A 17084-nucleotide genomic window follows, 5' to 3' on the forward strand; every position below is an offset into this window, starting at 1 on the left:
CCCATCTGCCACCATCGAAGAAGACAAATAAGGAGAGGAGGAAGAGTTCTCGGTGTGTGACATCCTTCCCCTTCCCTTGTTGTCAGGCCTCACTCTCCACTGCTGCGGGCCCCAGAACACCGCTCCAGTGAGTATGCCATGAGAGGAGGCTGCGGTTCAAGGGCCTCGACAGGAGGTCTTTCCAGCATCCAGTCTTTCTGGAATCAGTTTCCAGTGGTTTGGTCCAGCCCCGGTGTTATCTGTCTCAGAAGACTGAGGCCTAGAGGCTCTGACAGACACACACACACACACATACACACTCACACACCCCCTATCCCCCTTCCCCCAGCACAGTCCAATGCCCAATACTCTCTCTCTCGCGCGCGCACTCTCTGCCATGCCTGGGCAAGTGGTCCCACGGATGAATGGATTATGACAGGTTTCCGAATGAACCTGTGTGACAGAGAGTGAAGTGGAAGAGGAGTGGAGGGAAGGGAAGAAAGAGAGAGAGAACAGAAAAGTGAAGGTGAGATAGAAAAGGGGGAGACAGCAGAGAAAGAGAGAGACACACACATACACAGAAAGAGAATAATTAAATGAACACCTATAATAGAGGAGGCATGATCCAAGTTCGCTTGAGCTGACCTCTACAGGGTAGATCAGAATCACGCTCACAAAACAAATACGCAAATACCTGCATGCACTCAGTACTTGACAGCTCATATACATGTCACAAAACCACATCACTATACACACTGTACATCTCCATATACACACACACTCTCATACATGTAACAGCCAACCAACAGATTCCTCAACCACACACAACTGGACAGACTTGCTATGCAGGAACCCACACACATTTTATGAAGCATGCAGTCCAGATAGTGGCTGTGTAGTACTGTAAGCCCATAATATACACAGACATGGACACAACTGATAAGGACATGTGAAACTCTGACTTTAATCAAGTATGTATGTATATTAATCATATGCCTTTGTGAGCTGAAACATGATGTTTCTGTCTCTGTTCTTAAGTGCTGACGTTTCTAACTGTGTATGTGCTTAAAAGTGTACCTTCTGTGTGTGTGTGTGTGTAGGCAAGGGCTGATAAGAGGAACTAGTTGTCCTTCTTTTCTGCCTTGCTGATGCATTACGTTGCAAAACGCATAGTAAGATGACCTCTGACGTGAGAGACCCACCAAGTGGTTATCCCTGCTGACAAAGTGTTTTGAGAACACTAACTTTTTTCTATATACAGTAAACCTTTTGTAATTGTGTTTAATTCTCTCTCGTCTGCTGCAGTCTGGGAGTGAGCCCGGGCTCTCTCTCTGAGAGTGGGCCCGTGCCTCTCTCTGGCCTGCCAGGACTTGGGTGAGTCTGACAAGCTTGTTGTTGTTGAATAAATATACTTATATGCAACTCCGCAATCCTGAGGGAACTTGAGGGAATTTACACCTAACAACAACCTTAGACACACATACACACATTTACAACACACATGATATAAATACACACTCCGACCTCTGCTGAGCAGCTGCAGGTTGCGTCCCTCCTCCTGCACCTGAAGTTGCAGCACCTGCTGGAGCAGCTCCTGTCTGAGTGTCTCCTGCACCAAGCCCATCCTCTCCAGCTTCTCCCCATTCAGCCTCAAGAGAGCACGGCCTGGGTGAGACAGACAGAGAGAGAGAGAGAGAGAGAGAGAGAGAGAGAGAGAGAGATGGAGTTACTTCCTCTCTATAAATAAAACTCTGAAAATGAAGACAGGAAGAGGCCTTTTGAAAGACACACAAGATGTGGTTGTTAACTAATGAAAAGTGATGGTGAGCTACATTAACTACATTCTTGGAGTGTTGTCAGAGCCCCCTGCAGGGCAAAAACACTTGAGGAATTGATCCAAGTCCCTAAATAAATCTTGTATGTGTGCGTAGCCACATGCCGTCTGAGAACAACTACGCCTGAGGCTGGACTGCCCTTCGAGTTTCCCTCCATCCCTTCTCTCCCTCTTTCTCACTCTCTCACTCTCTCTCTCTCTCTCTCTCTCTCGCTCTCTCTCTCTCCCTCTCTCTGTCTCAGATACACTTCTGTGTGCCTTTCAGCACCCCAGTGGTAAGTCTCCAAAAAGTCCCCTCTCCCCTAAGCAGGCCCCAGCATGCCTCTGCCCTTGATGCTTTGTGTCCAATTAGAGGGATGGGGTTGAGTGGAATGCCAGCCGATTCCCCATGGACAGGAGAGGTCTTCAAGGTCTTATATGGGAGAGGTCTTAAGGCATGTACACACTCAAATATAAACAAATAGACATACACACAAATATACATTTGCATGAACACACAAACAAATGCACATATGCACCCCTTCACACAAACAAACATTCTTATATGATGCCCTGATCCCCCACTGTCATGCAAGCAATGTGAATAAACATAGAAAAACAAAAATTGTAAAATGACTACTTGAGAAACTGATATACATCAATGCAGATATGAAGCAAAGTAGAAAAGACTAAGGGAGCAGAGAGTGTGATTCATATGAATGAACTTAACAGCTTTCATTTACTCTCTCGTCTTCATAACCACTGATCTGTGAAACAATGAATAGATAATAGCCATCAAGCAGAAATCCCACCTATCCCTCAGTTAGATGGTGTGTGTAGTTCCTAATCATGGCTTTCATCTGGTCTTTCAGAACTCACACACGCGTGACTGTCGAAAGGGTTTTATGATCCCAGCAAGATTTCTGGAACATGTTCTTTCAAACCCTACTTATCTGCTGCCAAGCTGTAGAAACCACCTCAAAGGGATCAACAGATGCATCCACAGATATCTCCCCCCTCTCTTCCCCCTCACATTCACACTCTCTTAGCATAAACTAGTGCATGCACACATAAATAAACACACATTTCAAAGACACAGACACAGACACGCAAAGAAATGCACACGCATACACGCAGCACGCACGCACGCACGCACGCATGCACGCACGCACGCACACATCCCTATGGCTTTCGCAGACTAATTTGGGATTCAGCAAGACACCCAAAAGAACTGGAAGGTCCAGGTTCGTTCAGCAGGGAGACGCACTCTAACCTTAACGCATCAGTCACTGAAGGACAGCATGAGCTCATCTGATTGACCTCAAAGGCAGGTCGCGGCCCCTGTTCTGCATTAAATCTGAGGTTGCTGCATTCATAATTCCAGACGAAGCATTGGGGACAGGCATAATTGATCTGACTTAATGAGTGTGAGATATCACATATATCACATCAATGCATGGTTGATATAGAAGATAAACATAAAAATGATGTTTCTGCAGCCACAATGAAACACTATTGTTTTAACATTGCTACATTAGGTTGTAGCTCACCAATGACAATTATTTTAGTGGCTGCAGATACTGCTCTAATGAGGTTCTGTCACCCTTCTCAGCCTGTCCCATTCTTTGAGAGGTGCTTTTCCAAAAAAGGAAATGTGAAAGTTTGGGTTGAGAGTGAAAGTAGTGCCACGCTCTCTGTCCACCTCCACTCTGTGAGCCAGCTGATCTCACTCATTAGCTATGCCTCCTGGAGCTGAGCTCATTAACGAATCCAGATGGCAGACACATAATGGTGGGGAGGACTTTTTCCTATTTGAATCCACACCAAACACCTCTCCACACTGGAGTTTTTGTGGTTTCTGCGACACCCTCCTTTTTGCCGTTATTATTAAACCATTATCCTTTCCCTAAACCAACTGTTACGATACGTGTTGTTTTTCTAAAGTTGTGCCAATTCTGGATCCTGTTTTATATCCTGTGACTCATGTCTGAGGTTTTCACTGGTGTGGAGCTTTCGTGACCGTGTGCTAGTGAAGTTGCTGGAGCTCTCCCATCCTTGTGCTGACTGAATTTCTAAACCAGTCCAGTTTAGCTTTTCATTCACCGCTTTTATATCTGGAACCTCAACACAAATGCTTAAAGGACTTCACATCCTAAAGGAAACCGAGTCTACGCCAATGGTGACGGTGGTGGGGAAAACCTCCCTGAACTGCGTTTCCCGAAAGCGTTGTTAACCAACCACCGCGGTAACTGTGGAGAGAGAGAGTGTTCTAAACAATCTCTCCATCATTTAACTACAGTAGTTGTTCAGCGACGCCTTCGGGGAAATGTGCCCCTGCACAGGTGGAAACCCTTATCAGAACCCAGCTCAGGGGAAGCCCAGCTGTATGTGGTAGGTCTGTGGCTTTGACTTTTGCGATGCTCATAACCATATGCTCAAGAAACTGAAAACACGTGTTGTTTGTGGATGCTGACTGAATTACAGTGTATATGCACACAATATAGATTTTAATCTTTTTGTGTTTCATTATGTGGATGTCTAGTTGTAAGAACTAGTATGATTGTCAACCTTTTCATGTTACCATCCAATAAACATATACATTGGAAACTGCCAAGCCTGCAATATTCTGATGAATGACTGGTGGAACATTTCTATTTTGTACTAGTCATGGATAGGAAGGGAACAGCAAAAGTACACAAACTAACTTTGGCATTTTAAAAGGTAAAAGTGTTGAAGGTCAATATGTCCTGGTATTAAAGTGAGTAAAACTGAATTTAAAATTGCTTGAAAAAGACATTAGTTTGACATATAACATCATTAAAACGTCTTTTGAGAAGTTGCGAGCTCCACATATTTTGAGAGGTCCAGTGTGAATTACCTGTTATGGCGTGATGGGAGAAGGCCTCTACATAGGTCAGGTAGTTGTGGGGACAGTGTTTCTTTAACCACCGACACACGTCCTGTTGGGTCCACAGCACCACTGGCCGAGACAGGCTGGGGATGGTGGGACTGGTGTGATATACAGAGTAGTTATCCCCTGTGCGAAGCTGAGCAAGAGAGAGAGAGAGAGAGAGAGGGAGAGAGAGAGGGAGAGAAAGAGAGAGAGGGAGAGAAGGAGAGAGAGAGAGAGAGAGAGAGAGGATGCATGAGATGAAACTCTATTAATAAAACCAGTTTGACGTTCTCAAGTTTATTCTCAATGAAGACAGGGGAAGAGGGAAAATCATTTTTAAAGACACAGAGGACCTGGTTGTCAGATAATGAAAGATGACGGTAGGCAAAACTATACCAGTGGCATTCACACAGAGAGGCAGAGAAAACCAGACAGATGAAGAAACAATGATTTTTAAAAGCCTAGACTGAAAACATTGACAAGAGATTTATTACACACTGAACCTTCATTAAATTGATCTTATTAACACACAACCACAACAGACAACATGAGCTGAGTAGCACAGTCTGCAGAGGAGGGGTATACATATGGCGTGCTCTCCCAAGTCATAAATAAAAAGTACACTCACTCACTCCCTGGCACTGCAAGGACACAAACACTCTCTCCCTCCCTCTCTCTGGGTCTCTCTCTCTCTCTCACGCACACACACACACATGCACAAACACACACACACCCATACACTCCACAGTCACAAATACGTGCACGTGCACACACACACACACACACACACACACACACACACACACACACACACACACACACACAACAAGCTCTCTTCTTCTGACTAAATACGCATTGCCCAGTCTGATGACTTTCATGCTGTCTCTCGGCCGTTTGGGAAATAAAGTGTTTTAATAACCATGTTCCGCTTTATGCACAGCCTGTAATTAAGATGGATCATTTATTCTCAAGCGGCCCTCTGATTGGTTGGCAAAGGGACTCGTCCATAATCAACCAAACTGTCGTCGTTAAACGCAGCTCCCTGTTTAAAATGGTTGATATTCCTTGCCATCCTCGCTTTGTCAAAACGGGGTCATTTGCCTCAGTGAAGGATGACCCCTTCAGATGTCAAGCATCATTGCTTGTTATCATTCCTTCAATCAGGGGCCATCCTAGCATCAAATCAACATCCCACTCTGCACTAGATACTAGGGCTGAACGATTTGGGAAAATAATCTAATTGCGATTTTTTACCAAAATATTGCGATTGCGATTCGATATGCGATTTTTTTTTTATCCTCTTTTTTCCCCCAACAAAACGTAATGAATGATTTAAATATGACCAACACAATATTAGATACATTTAGTGTAAAATATTCTTTCCCACATTTTACATTTTTATTTAACTGCTCATTACAGAAACAAGAACAACAAATTGGTGGCTTTGCCACTGTGCATTTAAGTAATTTAAAAAAAGTGATTTTAAGTATAAACACTAGGCATGCACTTTTTAAACACTGTGTGCAAAATGTACCATCTTAAAAAAAAAAAAAAAAATTATTTTTTTTTTTTTTTTTTGTGACCACGTTTTTTAATCGCGAACGTTGCGGTTAGAAAATCGCGTTCTATCATATCGCGATTAAATCGCAAATGCAATTAATCGTTCAGCCCTACTAGATACCATCCAATCCCTGAACTCACATCTGTAGATTAGCATTCGGTGCTCTCACAACAGTGAGACTCATTATAATACCAACCAAGGTACATTTGACTACTGGAACAACCAATCAGTTCTCACATTACTGCACAGTATCATTCTGTTATGATGTGAGTACAGAGATCTTGAGATCTAATAATGTTATCATGTACTGTTCTATATATCGTTAATAATCATTTGTCCATAATCTCAATAAAAATAAGCACATATGGTGCTTGACTGGGTCAATAAAATGAGAATATATCATTACAGATCTACGTAATCGATTTGTCTGCATTTGGAGACATCTTATGTTTAGTGTAATGCTAAATCTGCTTTTAGCCTACAGGACCCTTTGCAGAGTATCACAGGGGTTTGATCAAACGCTCCCTCCACTGGGGTGCCTCACTCCTGTGCCACCTCTGGTTCTGCAAAACCATCTCTCCCCTATTTCTCTCTGGTGTCTCATCTTCCCTTATCTTACCTGCCTCTCCTCTCAAGCCTGGTGGTTGTGTTCTCCTATCAGTGACCCCTCTCCCCACCTATTCCCTACCATCTGCTGGCTCATTAGTTTTCTCTCTCTCTCTCTCTCCACCTCTACTTTCCTCTCAAGTCTTCTGTGCCTCTACAATCCCCTGAAGTCCATCTCGCTCTCACTCTCTGTACTTTCCGCTCTCTCACCCTTTCCCTTTTCTAACTCCCCTCTGGTTTTTGACCTTGGATGGCCCCTGTAGGCCCTTAGTTCTTCACTATGAGACACTGACCCACATGCATAAGTGCACTGTAAACACACACTGACAGAGCCTTCTCCGTGGGGAACTGGTCTGCACACCACAACCTTTCTTTCCTCATCCTGCAATGTACATCTGCACTAAACAAACAGACACAGACACAGAGAGAGAGAGAGAGAGAGAGAGAGAGAGAGAGAGAGAGAGAGAGAGAGAGAGAATAACACACATACACATACACAAAACACAACGATCACATGCGCACATAAACACACACACACACACAAACTGAAACACACCCATACACATACATCTCAAGCACTTACACAAACACGCACGCAAGCACAAACACCCCCAGTCATTCATCAAACACAGCCATGGGCTCTGTGGGGAGCGCCAGATTATGGTGCATGTCGGTCACTCAGCCTCTGCAATGTCACCGGTGTGTGCCACCCCATCCCTCTCCGCCCTACAAACTCCCCCACCCGCCCTCTCCACACATTCCCTGCCAAGCCTCTGGCTCTGCTGCGCCTCTGGGCTTCCTCTGCTGCCCACACCTAAGGATGGGATTCCTGGTTCTCCCTCCCTCTCACTCTGATCAGTCATGTGCCACTGTTGGCGTTGTCTTTTTTGTATGCTAGGCTTATTTAGATAGGTGTGTGGAGGTTATATCAGAAATCTCAGAGATCAGCAATCATCTTCTACTTTTTTCAACCCATTCACAAGAGCAGGCAGAGGGAGAGAATCAGTGTTGATGCAGAGAGAGTGAAAGAGCTTAGCTGAGCAGTAGTTCATTATTCATGCGCTGATTGAGGATCCATATCCATCAGAATATACTTTCAAACGGTTCGCGGAATCACCATCAGCAGAAGCCTTACACTACACTACTGTCAATGGAGAGACTGGTACAAAGAATGAAGCTGGTGCTTCTGTGGTACATGGGAACCAGTAGTGCAGATAGTTGCATGCTAATAGAAAATAATTACATTTAACCAGTAATTAGTCTCCCTCTGTCCTTCATGCACACACATTAACCTCTGCTCACAACAGTTTCTCCTTGAATTTCACTCTACTTTGATGTATATCAAAAAGCAAAAGTTCTTGAGGGAGGAAGTAGAGAGAATGTAAGATCCCTACACACAAAGGACAAATAGCGCTGAGGTTGGACTCTATCCCTGACCAACATCCCATTTAGTATCTGCGTGAGAAAGGAATGACCATGGTGGTCTAATCAAAACTAGTGTTTGATCACATATTCACTTTTAAAAATATCAAAGCGGAGAGAAATTTCCCTGTCCTGCTCAGATCATCTCCTGCGGAGTGGAGAGAACCACTCAAAGTTCAAAAAGGTTCCACTATAACTCTGTGTTCCTGTTCCAATTAGTTCACCGCAAAAAAAAATCTGGAATCAACTAAACACTTTGGGTTTCTCGACTCCTACTAGGTTGAGCGGATTCAATTTAGGAACAGCCATTTTTTTAAAACACTTTGCTGACATGCTGTTCCTTTGCCAATTAGACCTGTAAGAAAAATACCCCCACTTTGAAGTTCAAAGGGTTCAAATCAAGCGTGGTGCATGGGCCTCAATTAAACCTGTAAAATCAAAGTGACCTACAAAGAAAACATTTGACGGATTCCTTCTCAGACATGATAAGTATGCATTAAAGCATAGTTACAAATACGATTTTTATAATAAAAGAAAAAATACAACAGCGAAGTAATAAAAGTCATTTCCTTCATCATTTCCATTATGCTTTATCGAGTGGACACAACGTTAACCCCTGCAATCTGTGTAATTACAGAGGACTGGGTTCATTATAGACACCATGTGAAGAGCTATTCCACTGACGAGATTAGAGAAGTTAATTTAGAGCGTAACAAAAGAGGCCTGACTCCTTGACATGCCACGCTATATTCCTCTCTAATAACAGTTTCTGAAAGAAGTCAACATCCTAATTAAGATAACATTAACTGAATCAGATTAGCAACCATGAATTTGTTTCTAATTAACATGACCAGAAATTACAGGACAATATATAGAAAAGAGTGTGAGAGGAATTAAAGCAATATCAAGCAACATTTTTGGGGTATGTCTTTATAAGCAGCTATGTTTGGTATCATCTTCAAATGTTGTGGCATATGTGAAGGACAGATAAACACACCTGTCATTCAGCACAACATCAACAACAATATTGCCGCAATACGCCAATAAGCATGTTAGCAAGATTTTAGCAGTGCCAACTGGGCTGTTGGTGGTGTTTTTTCAAGTTTTTTGAATGCTTTTTAGGTAGTAAGCTTGCTTGTTATGACCAAAACTCCATAATACTGCTTTAAATTGAGCATGACTCAAGTGACAAAGAGAGTGATTTTGGTCGGTTAATGCAGAATTGGATGGGGGGAGGAGGGGGAAAGAAAAATAGGGGGCTCAAAAGCAGACACTTGCCCTAGTCCTGCTCCATGCACTGACCAGCAAAGCTGTTTCCAAGTAAAGGAGTTCCAATCTATTTAAAGCCGCGTTTGACTGAGTGCCCGCTAACAGTGCCTCCTGGGTGAACAGCATCTCTCCTATTCTCCCCAAACAAAGGGCTCATTTGGATGGCAGGATAGATGGACAGAGGCAGGGAGGAAGAGTCCATTTAGCCTTTTTTCTTCCTCTTTCTCCTCTCCTCCATCCCCCTCTTTTGCGGAGGAGTCTTTGTGTAAATGCATCTCAGAGACTAAGGAGAAGCACGCAAACATGGGGCTGGCTTGATAATGCAAAAATGAAGACTCCAATAGATCCCGATGTGAAGTAATAATGCATACCGTATGCCTCTCACGAAATCGGTTTCTCCTCCAAATATATGAAATGAGGACACAGAGAGAATGCTTAATTAAAGGAAGCCATGGCATGAAAAGGCCTGCTTGTTGTCTGTTCCCTGTAGATGGGCTACTTAAAAGCGCCGGGTGTCATGGTAGATTCACAGAGCCGCCTCGCAGTATTGGGGTCACTTTTTCATCCTCACATGAACCTCGTCTTTCATGAGGGAAACAACAAAGCTCAATTGTGCCGCTTCGGCACAGAACCACCATAAAGACTTATTTCACATCAAGACAAAAAATGCCTTCATGATGCAATGGAATTTACAGTATACTGCATAGACAGGCCTATTAGACCTGGTATCTATGAAAGACAATCATTGTAGAGCTAGATTATGACATAGAAAATCAATGTTTTCATAATAACACGAAATTTCAGTAATGTAAGAGATTGCCTTGGTTACTGGAAGCAGTCACACTCAGTACTGACAGTACTGACCTTGACAGCATTCTAATGCTTTGTATGGTGTACTGAAAGCACATTTCAAACGGGCTAAGGACTCTTAATCTTATGTGACCCGGCAAGAAAATAAAGTTTTCTTTACTGTGAGTGAGGCCCCAGCTCTACCTGCAGTCCTTCAGTGCCTGGCTGCTGCAGGAGTTTGACGGCCCGGCCCCCCGCCGTCTTCTGGCCACGACCCTCATGCCAGGTCAGATTCCCTCCCGTGCAGCGAGAGATGTGGTACTTGAAGTCCTCAGGAAGGGCCTTGTACTCCACAGCCGGGCGACAAAAACTAAAACTAGAGGCAGCTAGAGACAGAGAAGAAAGCAAGAAAAGATGGAATGAAAGAAAGAAAGAAAGAAAGAAATTGAAAAGACATTAGCAACAATGACGTCCTTTAAAAGTCCTCTATGTTTGTTCTAGACATAACCTTAGCTGTTAATTCAAAGCTAACAAGGCATTTTTTAAATTGATCAGTGTCAGAATCTGACATGTTACATATCCACTTATCCCTGATGCCTAAGAGGTTTCTGACACATTTCCACCCTCCAGCCTTGTCATGGCTCTTAGACTTAATCAATAATGTCCGTAATTCCTCTCTTAATCTCTTCCTGTCTTGTTCTCATCACTGGCCTTTGCCCTTGGCCTAATGGCAGGCCCACATATGAAACCAGGCTCCTGTCACACACCTGGCTGTTATAGGGATGAGGTGTTACTTATCTTTGCTGTTGATGAAAAGTTTTACGACGGGACGGGGGCTGTGCGGGGGGTGGTGGTGGTGGTTTATTAAAATGTTTACTGCATACTTTAGTTGTTTTTATGTGAGTGTGTTTAATAAAGTTGAATGTTTAATCTGTGTCTCTGGCATTTACACACACGTATTGCACTGCAGTGTTTGGTAAATAATTCATGAAGGCACGGAGAGCTGTTTAAACTGGGAATATGCAAATCACCTCGTCTCTGTTTTTATGTTTACAAGAGTCAATCATCCACGTATCCTTGGAGAGAGCACATAATTACTGAGGTCCTGCTTAGTTTGTTCTGAATGAATGTGCCCACAGAGCATTCGTATGATAATAAGAGGCATCACAGATCTGACATTCGGCTTCATGCCTGGGATGGTTACAGTATAATTAAATGTACCTGCCACAGCAGTGATCACAACTTAACGTGTCATCTTTTAACTGCACACTCTTATTGCACTTCTCATAAAGGAAAGGAAAAGATGATTTAATAAAACAGCACCATTTGGCAGAATCAAATTAAGCAACAAAGCACTGACACAAGGGCAATCTGTTTGTTGGGAGGGATGCTTTCTCTTTCACTGCTGTGTGTTTTTTTCTTTTGTACACATCTCCACCTTTGTTTCCAAAGGGGGGGGATCTAGACCTCAGGGTTCTTTCATCTTTTTCCTGAGAAACACGAAAAGTTGTAATCAGAACCATCTGATCTTCAGTAATGGCTGGTACAAAATCCCCCCACTTACAATACTCTTACTACCACTGCTTCCATTCCTGCTACGGCCACCATCATCACCACCATTACTGCTACGGCCACCATCATCACCACCACTACTGCTACTATTGCTATGGCCACCATCATCACCACCATTACTGCTACGCCCATCATCATCACCACAATTACTGCTACGGCCACCATCATCACCACCATTACTGCTACGCCCATCATCATCACCACAATTACTGCTATGGCCACCATCATCACCACCACTACTGCTACGGCCACCATCATCACCACCATTACTGCTACGGCCACCATCATCACCACCACTACTGCTACTATTGCTATGGCCACCATCATCACCACCATTACTGCTACGGCCACCATCATCACCACCATTACTGCTACGGCCGCCATCATCACCACCATTACTGCTACTACTGCTGTCGCTTCTACTACTATATTTGCTTGGTCTTTTTTCTCACAATGTCAGATATTTGGAGATCATATTCAGTATCAGCAATACTAATTATCCTTACACTGGTAATGTTTGAGGATTACAGCAGTATCCAGAGGCGTCATTTAGAGTGTAGTAGCAATGATCGAATCCTACAGTGCATTCATTAAATTGTTAGTGGGCATACTGGAGCCCATTGATTATGAATTTGATTCACAGAGCTCATAACAGCTTGGGTTCAAGCAGCTTGCAAATCGAAATTATATATATATATATATATAATTGCTAATAGGAGATGTTGCCTATTTCATACTAATGGTGTTGGAAAGAGACGACATAGGCTATGCCATGGCACTCGTTCATTGGTTTGTGTACCCATAACCATAACCATCTTTTTATTTTGAAATATTACCAAGGGTGACACACATGAAGCGAGTAAAGGGACGTGCTCCTGATACCTTAGAGACAAACGGGTTCCACTGATAGAGGACAAATATGATGACTTTAGAGTAGGACAGGTGGGCTGCTGCCAGAGACCCAACCTATTAAAGAGCAGCAATAGGATTGGTGCAACCTCACCAAGCTAAATGTCTCCCGCCACCCGTCTCTCTTCATCTTAAACCAATCCACCAAAGAAACTTTTCTTCTAAAGGGCTACACTGTACTCCCCGTAACCCAACGTGACACCGCGGATACATAACGGTCATTTACATTCCCATCTATGACAGCCAACAGATGTTGTTCTCTCTCTTTGCATTCTGGGCGATCTCTGGTGATCTGGCAGTCCCAGTGTGTAGCAGGTGGCATGTTTCTCATCATCATCGCGCCCAGAGATAAACATGCCTATCCTCAGTACTTCCGTCTAGTGCTGAGGCTTTTAATGATTTACTAGGCAGCCAGGTTGGGCTGCTTCTCTGCTTCATTTGTAGTGTGCTTCTAGGCAGCACGGGCCGTGTGTGCTTGTGGGAGTGTGTGTGTCTGTGTGTGCGCTCATTAAAATCTCTCTCCCCTCTAATTGACACCATAGGTTTTTAGCACAAATGGGGACAACCAGTCAAATGTGATGGGGGTGATGTGGGTGGTGAGGGCCTAGGGGAAAAGATAAAAGGGATGTCTTTTTATTCACGGTCTTGTGTGTGTGTGTGTGTGTGTGTCTGTGTGTGCGTGTGTGTGTGTGTGTGTGTCTGTGTGTGCGTGTGTGAGTTATGTCTTCAACTCCCAAACTCACAGAGGGTGTACAAAGAGAGTCCATTCCTCCATCTGACTTGTGTGTGTGAGTTTGAGTGTGTCAATGTGTATAACAGGGTGTGTGTGTATGTCTGTGTGTGAGTTTGTGTTTGAGTGTGTCAATGTGTATAACAGGGTGTGTGTGTGTATGTGTGTGTGTGTGTGTATGTGTGTGTGTGTGAAACTGTCCATGTGTAAGTGCTGCTGGTCTCAGGCTGGGTCTAAGACAGTGCCTTTGATTTAAACCCTGTGTCCTTCAGAACTTAGACGCACGTGTGTTTGTGTGTATTTGTGTGTATTTGTGTGTATTTGCGTGTGTGTGTGTGTGTGTGTGTTTGTGTGTATATGTGTGCGTGTTTTTTACTGCGTTCAAGAAAACAGAGAGGAAAAGGGAGTGAGAGCGTAAAACAGAATGGAGGGGAGTTTTGTGATGGGGGTTGTAATGACTTTTATGAGGGGAATTTCCCAATGTGTTGCATGCATGTATGTGTGGTTATGGTCCTATGATCATATGGTGAATGTAATTGTATGTTAGAAGGCGATGAATTCCCTTTTGAAGTTTGTGTGTATTTTTCAATTCATGGGCGCATGTGCGCGTGCATACATCTAATTAATATTCATTTACCTAGGTCTGACTGTTGGTAGACATTGATTAATAGACCACGAGTGTCATTAGTGAAAGACTATTGCCTTAGGACCACACTTGGAGATGACTTAACATCAATTAACTACATTTATATGTACACTATCGGGGTTACTGTGAGGGTTGGACAGCATAATGTAGATGATGGACTACTATTAAACTATGCCACTCTCCCACATCCTCAACCCAGTTAGACTGCACCAAAATGTCACCACAGAAACAAGTAAAAGGGTGCACAGCACGCCATGGAAGACCTGTCGAATAGGTCACAGTCCTCATAAAGGGCCATTGTGATGGCCACAACAACCAGCCTTTATGAGCTGATAAGCATTATGACGGACAACAAGCTGTTAGTTTTGGTATAGCCCCAAAAGTAGTTTTTTTCCCCCCTGTGATCTGCACTTTCAACTCTTGGTCATCCATGCTCATTGTTATTCTATCAATCTTTATGCATGTCTTACTTTTTATGTAATTGTGCACAGGCCTCCCTTTTGCTGAAATTTCAATAGGAAATGTATTCATTCATCTATCCACATATCCAAGCAACCATCCACCACTCTATCCAACCATCCACCAGCTTATCCATCTGTCCATCTCACTAGCCATCTCAGAAATACGACTAAGGCTGTTATTTAGGAGAGAGTTATCATAAAGCTTTTCCTTTTCATTATCTGAAGAGGTTAGTGAAATTTGCACTTCTGCTGAGTGGGCAAAATGTATTATTCATAAAGTCTACTGTAGATCTATCCATCCACATCAGGGCACTCAACTATCCGTGTTGAACAGTCTATGAGGAGAGAACTGAGTGAGGTAATTCATGGGTTTGGCACCTATGGTGTTCAGACAAGTTCAGACCTGGTTACGATACAGCATGGGAAAAAACATTCACCACAAACACGACCTAAATGTGGCGCGCATACGTCACACAGAACACTAGTCAAATTTGTGAATCCTGATTTTTCTTACAGGCTTTATAAGAACAATTAAAAGCAGGATAAAGGATTAAGGATAAAGAAAATCACGAACAGAATGTATGTAATGTACAGTATGTAATGACATCATAGGCATGGTAATAATGGTGTAACGTGACTCTGAAGTCAAACTACGCTCCAAACCTGCTTCTCAAGATGTTTCCAAAACGAATTGGCTAAATGTCTATCAATAGGATACGATTAAGGATAAGAGTACTCATGAAATGTTAAGACTGCTTATGTTAAATCCCTGCACTTTCAATTCAGCTCCCTGGTGTACTCGCTAAATGTTTTTGTCCTTTCACTCTAAAAGTTAAGCTTCTCTCAATATGGTTATTGACCATCTGAATGTAAAGACACTTTATGCTGTGTAACCTAATTATTACAATATGGATGAGGAAACTCGGCAGTTTTTGTTGTGATATAGGTAGCCTATAGTAAACGATCACAGATTATTAATTCCACAAAGTAGGCTACAGAATGTTGTCACCTCATAACTGTTCAACGTTTAGAATATGACAAGTGAGTGATCATTAATGTTGATTTGCTGTTTGAAGTGATTACAAGCCTCCTAACTTGAAACAAACAAAAAAAATTGAAAGTTAATGTCGGAATTTACCGTCCACCGCCATGGCACGAATGTGTCCCAGCAACTCCTTTAAGAGATGGTTTACTGAATGTATTCCATTTTGACGGAGTTGAAATTAGCCTCGAGTCTGTATCTCCTCAGTCCGCCGACCGCGCACTCTTTGCAGTCTTGAGAGCTGGAGCACGTCCGTGTGTATAAAACAGCTTCACCCTCTCCGAGCGCTCTCCGAAAAGACCACTCCCCTCACACAGGAGGACAGGTGTCACATACATCGGCCAGGCTGTCAGTGTCGTACGGGGTCCGGACGACTGTACTTCGACTTAAACTGGTCGCCCAATAAATATGCTTTAAGGTTTCACACGTATTTATCTGATAAAAACAGGGCGAAAACAAGAGCATAGTAGGAGGCCACCTGCTGGCGAAATTGTCTTTACGAACATTCCTTGAATTGCATTTATAATCAACCATTCCCGGCAGCCTTACAAGCTGAACGAAATGCCAGTATTATGACAGAGAAATTTCACTGCAGTACTATGAAGCAATTTGCTTTCCTACAATCTGATTCAGGTAAGGGGAAGTATTACCAAAGAATATAGTATAAAATCATATAATCTTGCAAATACCAAGATGAACTGTCAAGATATTTCTATAAACCTGTAAGAGTATTTGAACATTACTACTTCTCCATTTAATTAAATAGGTCAGAAGCCTTGAATTCCTCTAGATATTCTTGAAAAAGATAAACAATTGAACTACTTTAGCAGTTTATCTTAGAAGTAGAGTGCACTGCTCTATTGTACTGCCCTTTCCCTCATCTTCCTCAAAGCCTCACCTTCATCCTGCCTTACACAGTTCTGTTTCAATATGGCAAACAAAGCCAGCACACCTGACGTAATGCACCCGCCACTGAACATTCCTTTAGCTCAATCAGGTGAGTTAGCTCCACGCTGAAAGAAGAATGCGCAGGACAGAGGCACACAAGAGGGGGGTTGGGGGAGAGAGTCTCTGCCCTGGGGCCATGCGGAACAAATAAGAGCCCCTTCCACCCCCCCTTAAACTGGAAGCATGTTCTAGTTTGGGCTCTTGTTCTCGTTCTCCTGTGGACTAAAGTACTCACTGGCACAGTTCTGACTGGGCCCTGGTAGCTGCAGATGCGTTCGGTCTCAGTCATCGTGAGAAACAGCCGGTCTGCCCTCTCCCACGTCTCTCCCCACCCCTTACCAAAACTACAAGCACTGTGGTCCCGAAACCCTGTAATTAGCTTAGTGAGTTATGGCTCTGGAAAGAAAATAGCCTGATGAAAAGCACATGTGTGATAAAAGTGAA

At 43.3% G+C, this 17084-nt stretch overlaps 1 protein-coding gene across 1 annotated transcript; it reads right to left on the minus strand.

Annotated features, from left to right (window-relative positions):
• Positions 1 to 351: 351 nt before the first annotated feature.
• samd10a (sterile alpha motif domain containing 10a) lies at positions 352 to 16102 on the minus strand. The gene is made up of 5 exons (XM_031566462.1): positions 15789 to 16102; positions 10537 to 10718; positions 4671 to 4839; positions 1504 to 1644; positions 352 to 432 (listed from the first exon to the last, which is right to left on the minus strand). The coding sequence occupies exons 1-5, from the start codon at positions 15799 to 15801 to the stop codon at positions 410 to 412; spliced, it is 528 nt and encodes a 175-aa protein (XP_031422322.1). The 5' UTR covers positions 15802 to 16102; the 3' UTR covers positions 352 to 409.
• Positions 16103 to 17084: the final 982 nt, after the last annotated feature.

The sequence above is a fragment of the Clupea harengus genome, chromosome 4 (assembly GCF_900700415.2).
Source record: "Clupea harengus chromosome 4, Ch_v2.0.2, whole genome shotgun sequence".
NCBI lineage: Eukaryota > Metazoa > Chordata > Actinopteri > Clupeiformes > Clupeidae > Clupea > Clupea harengus.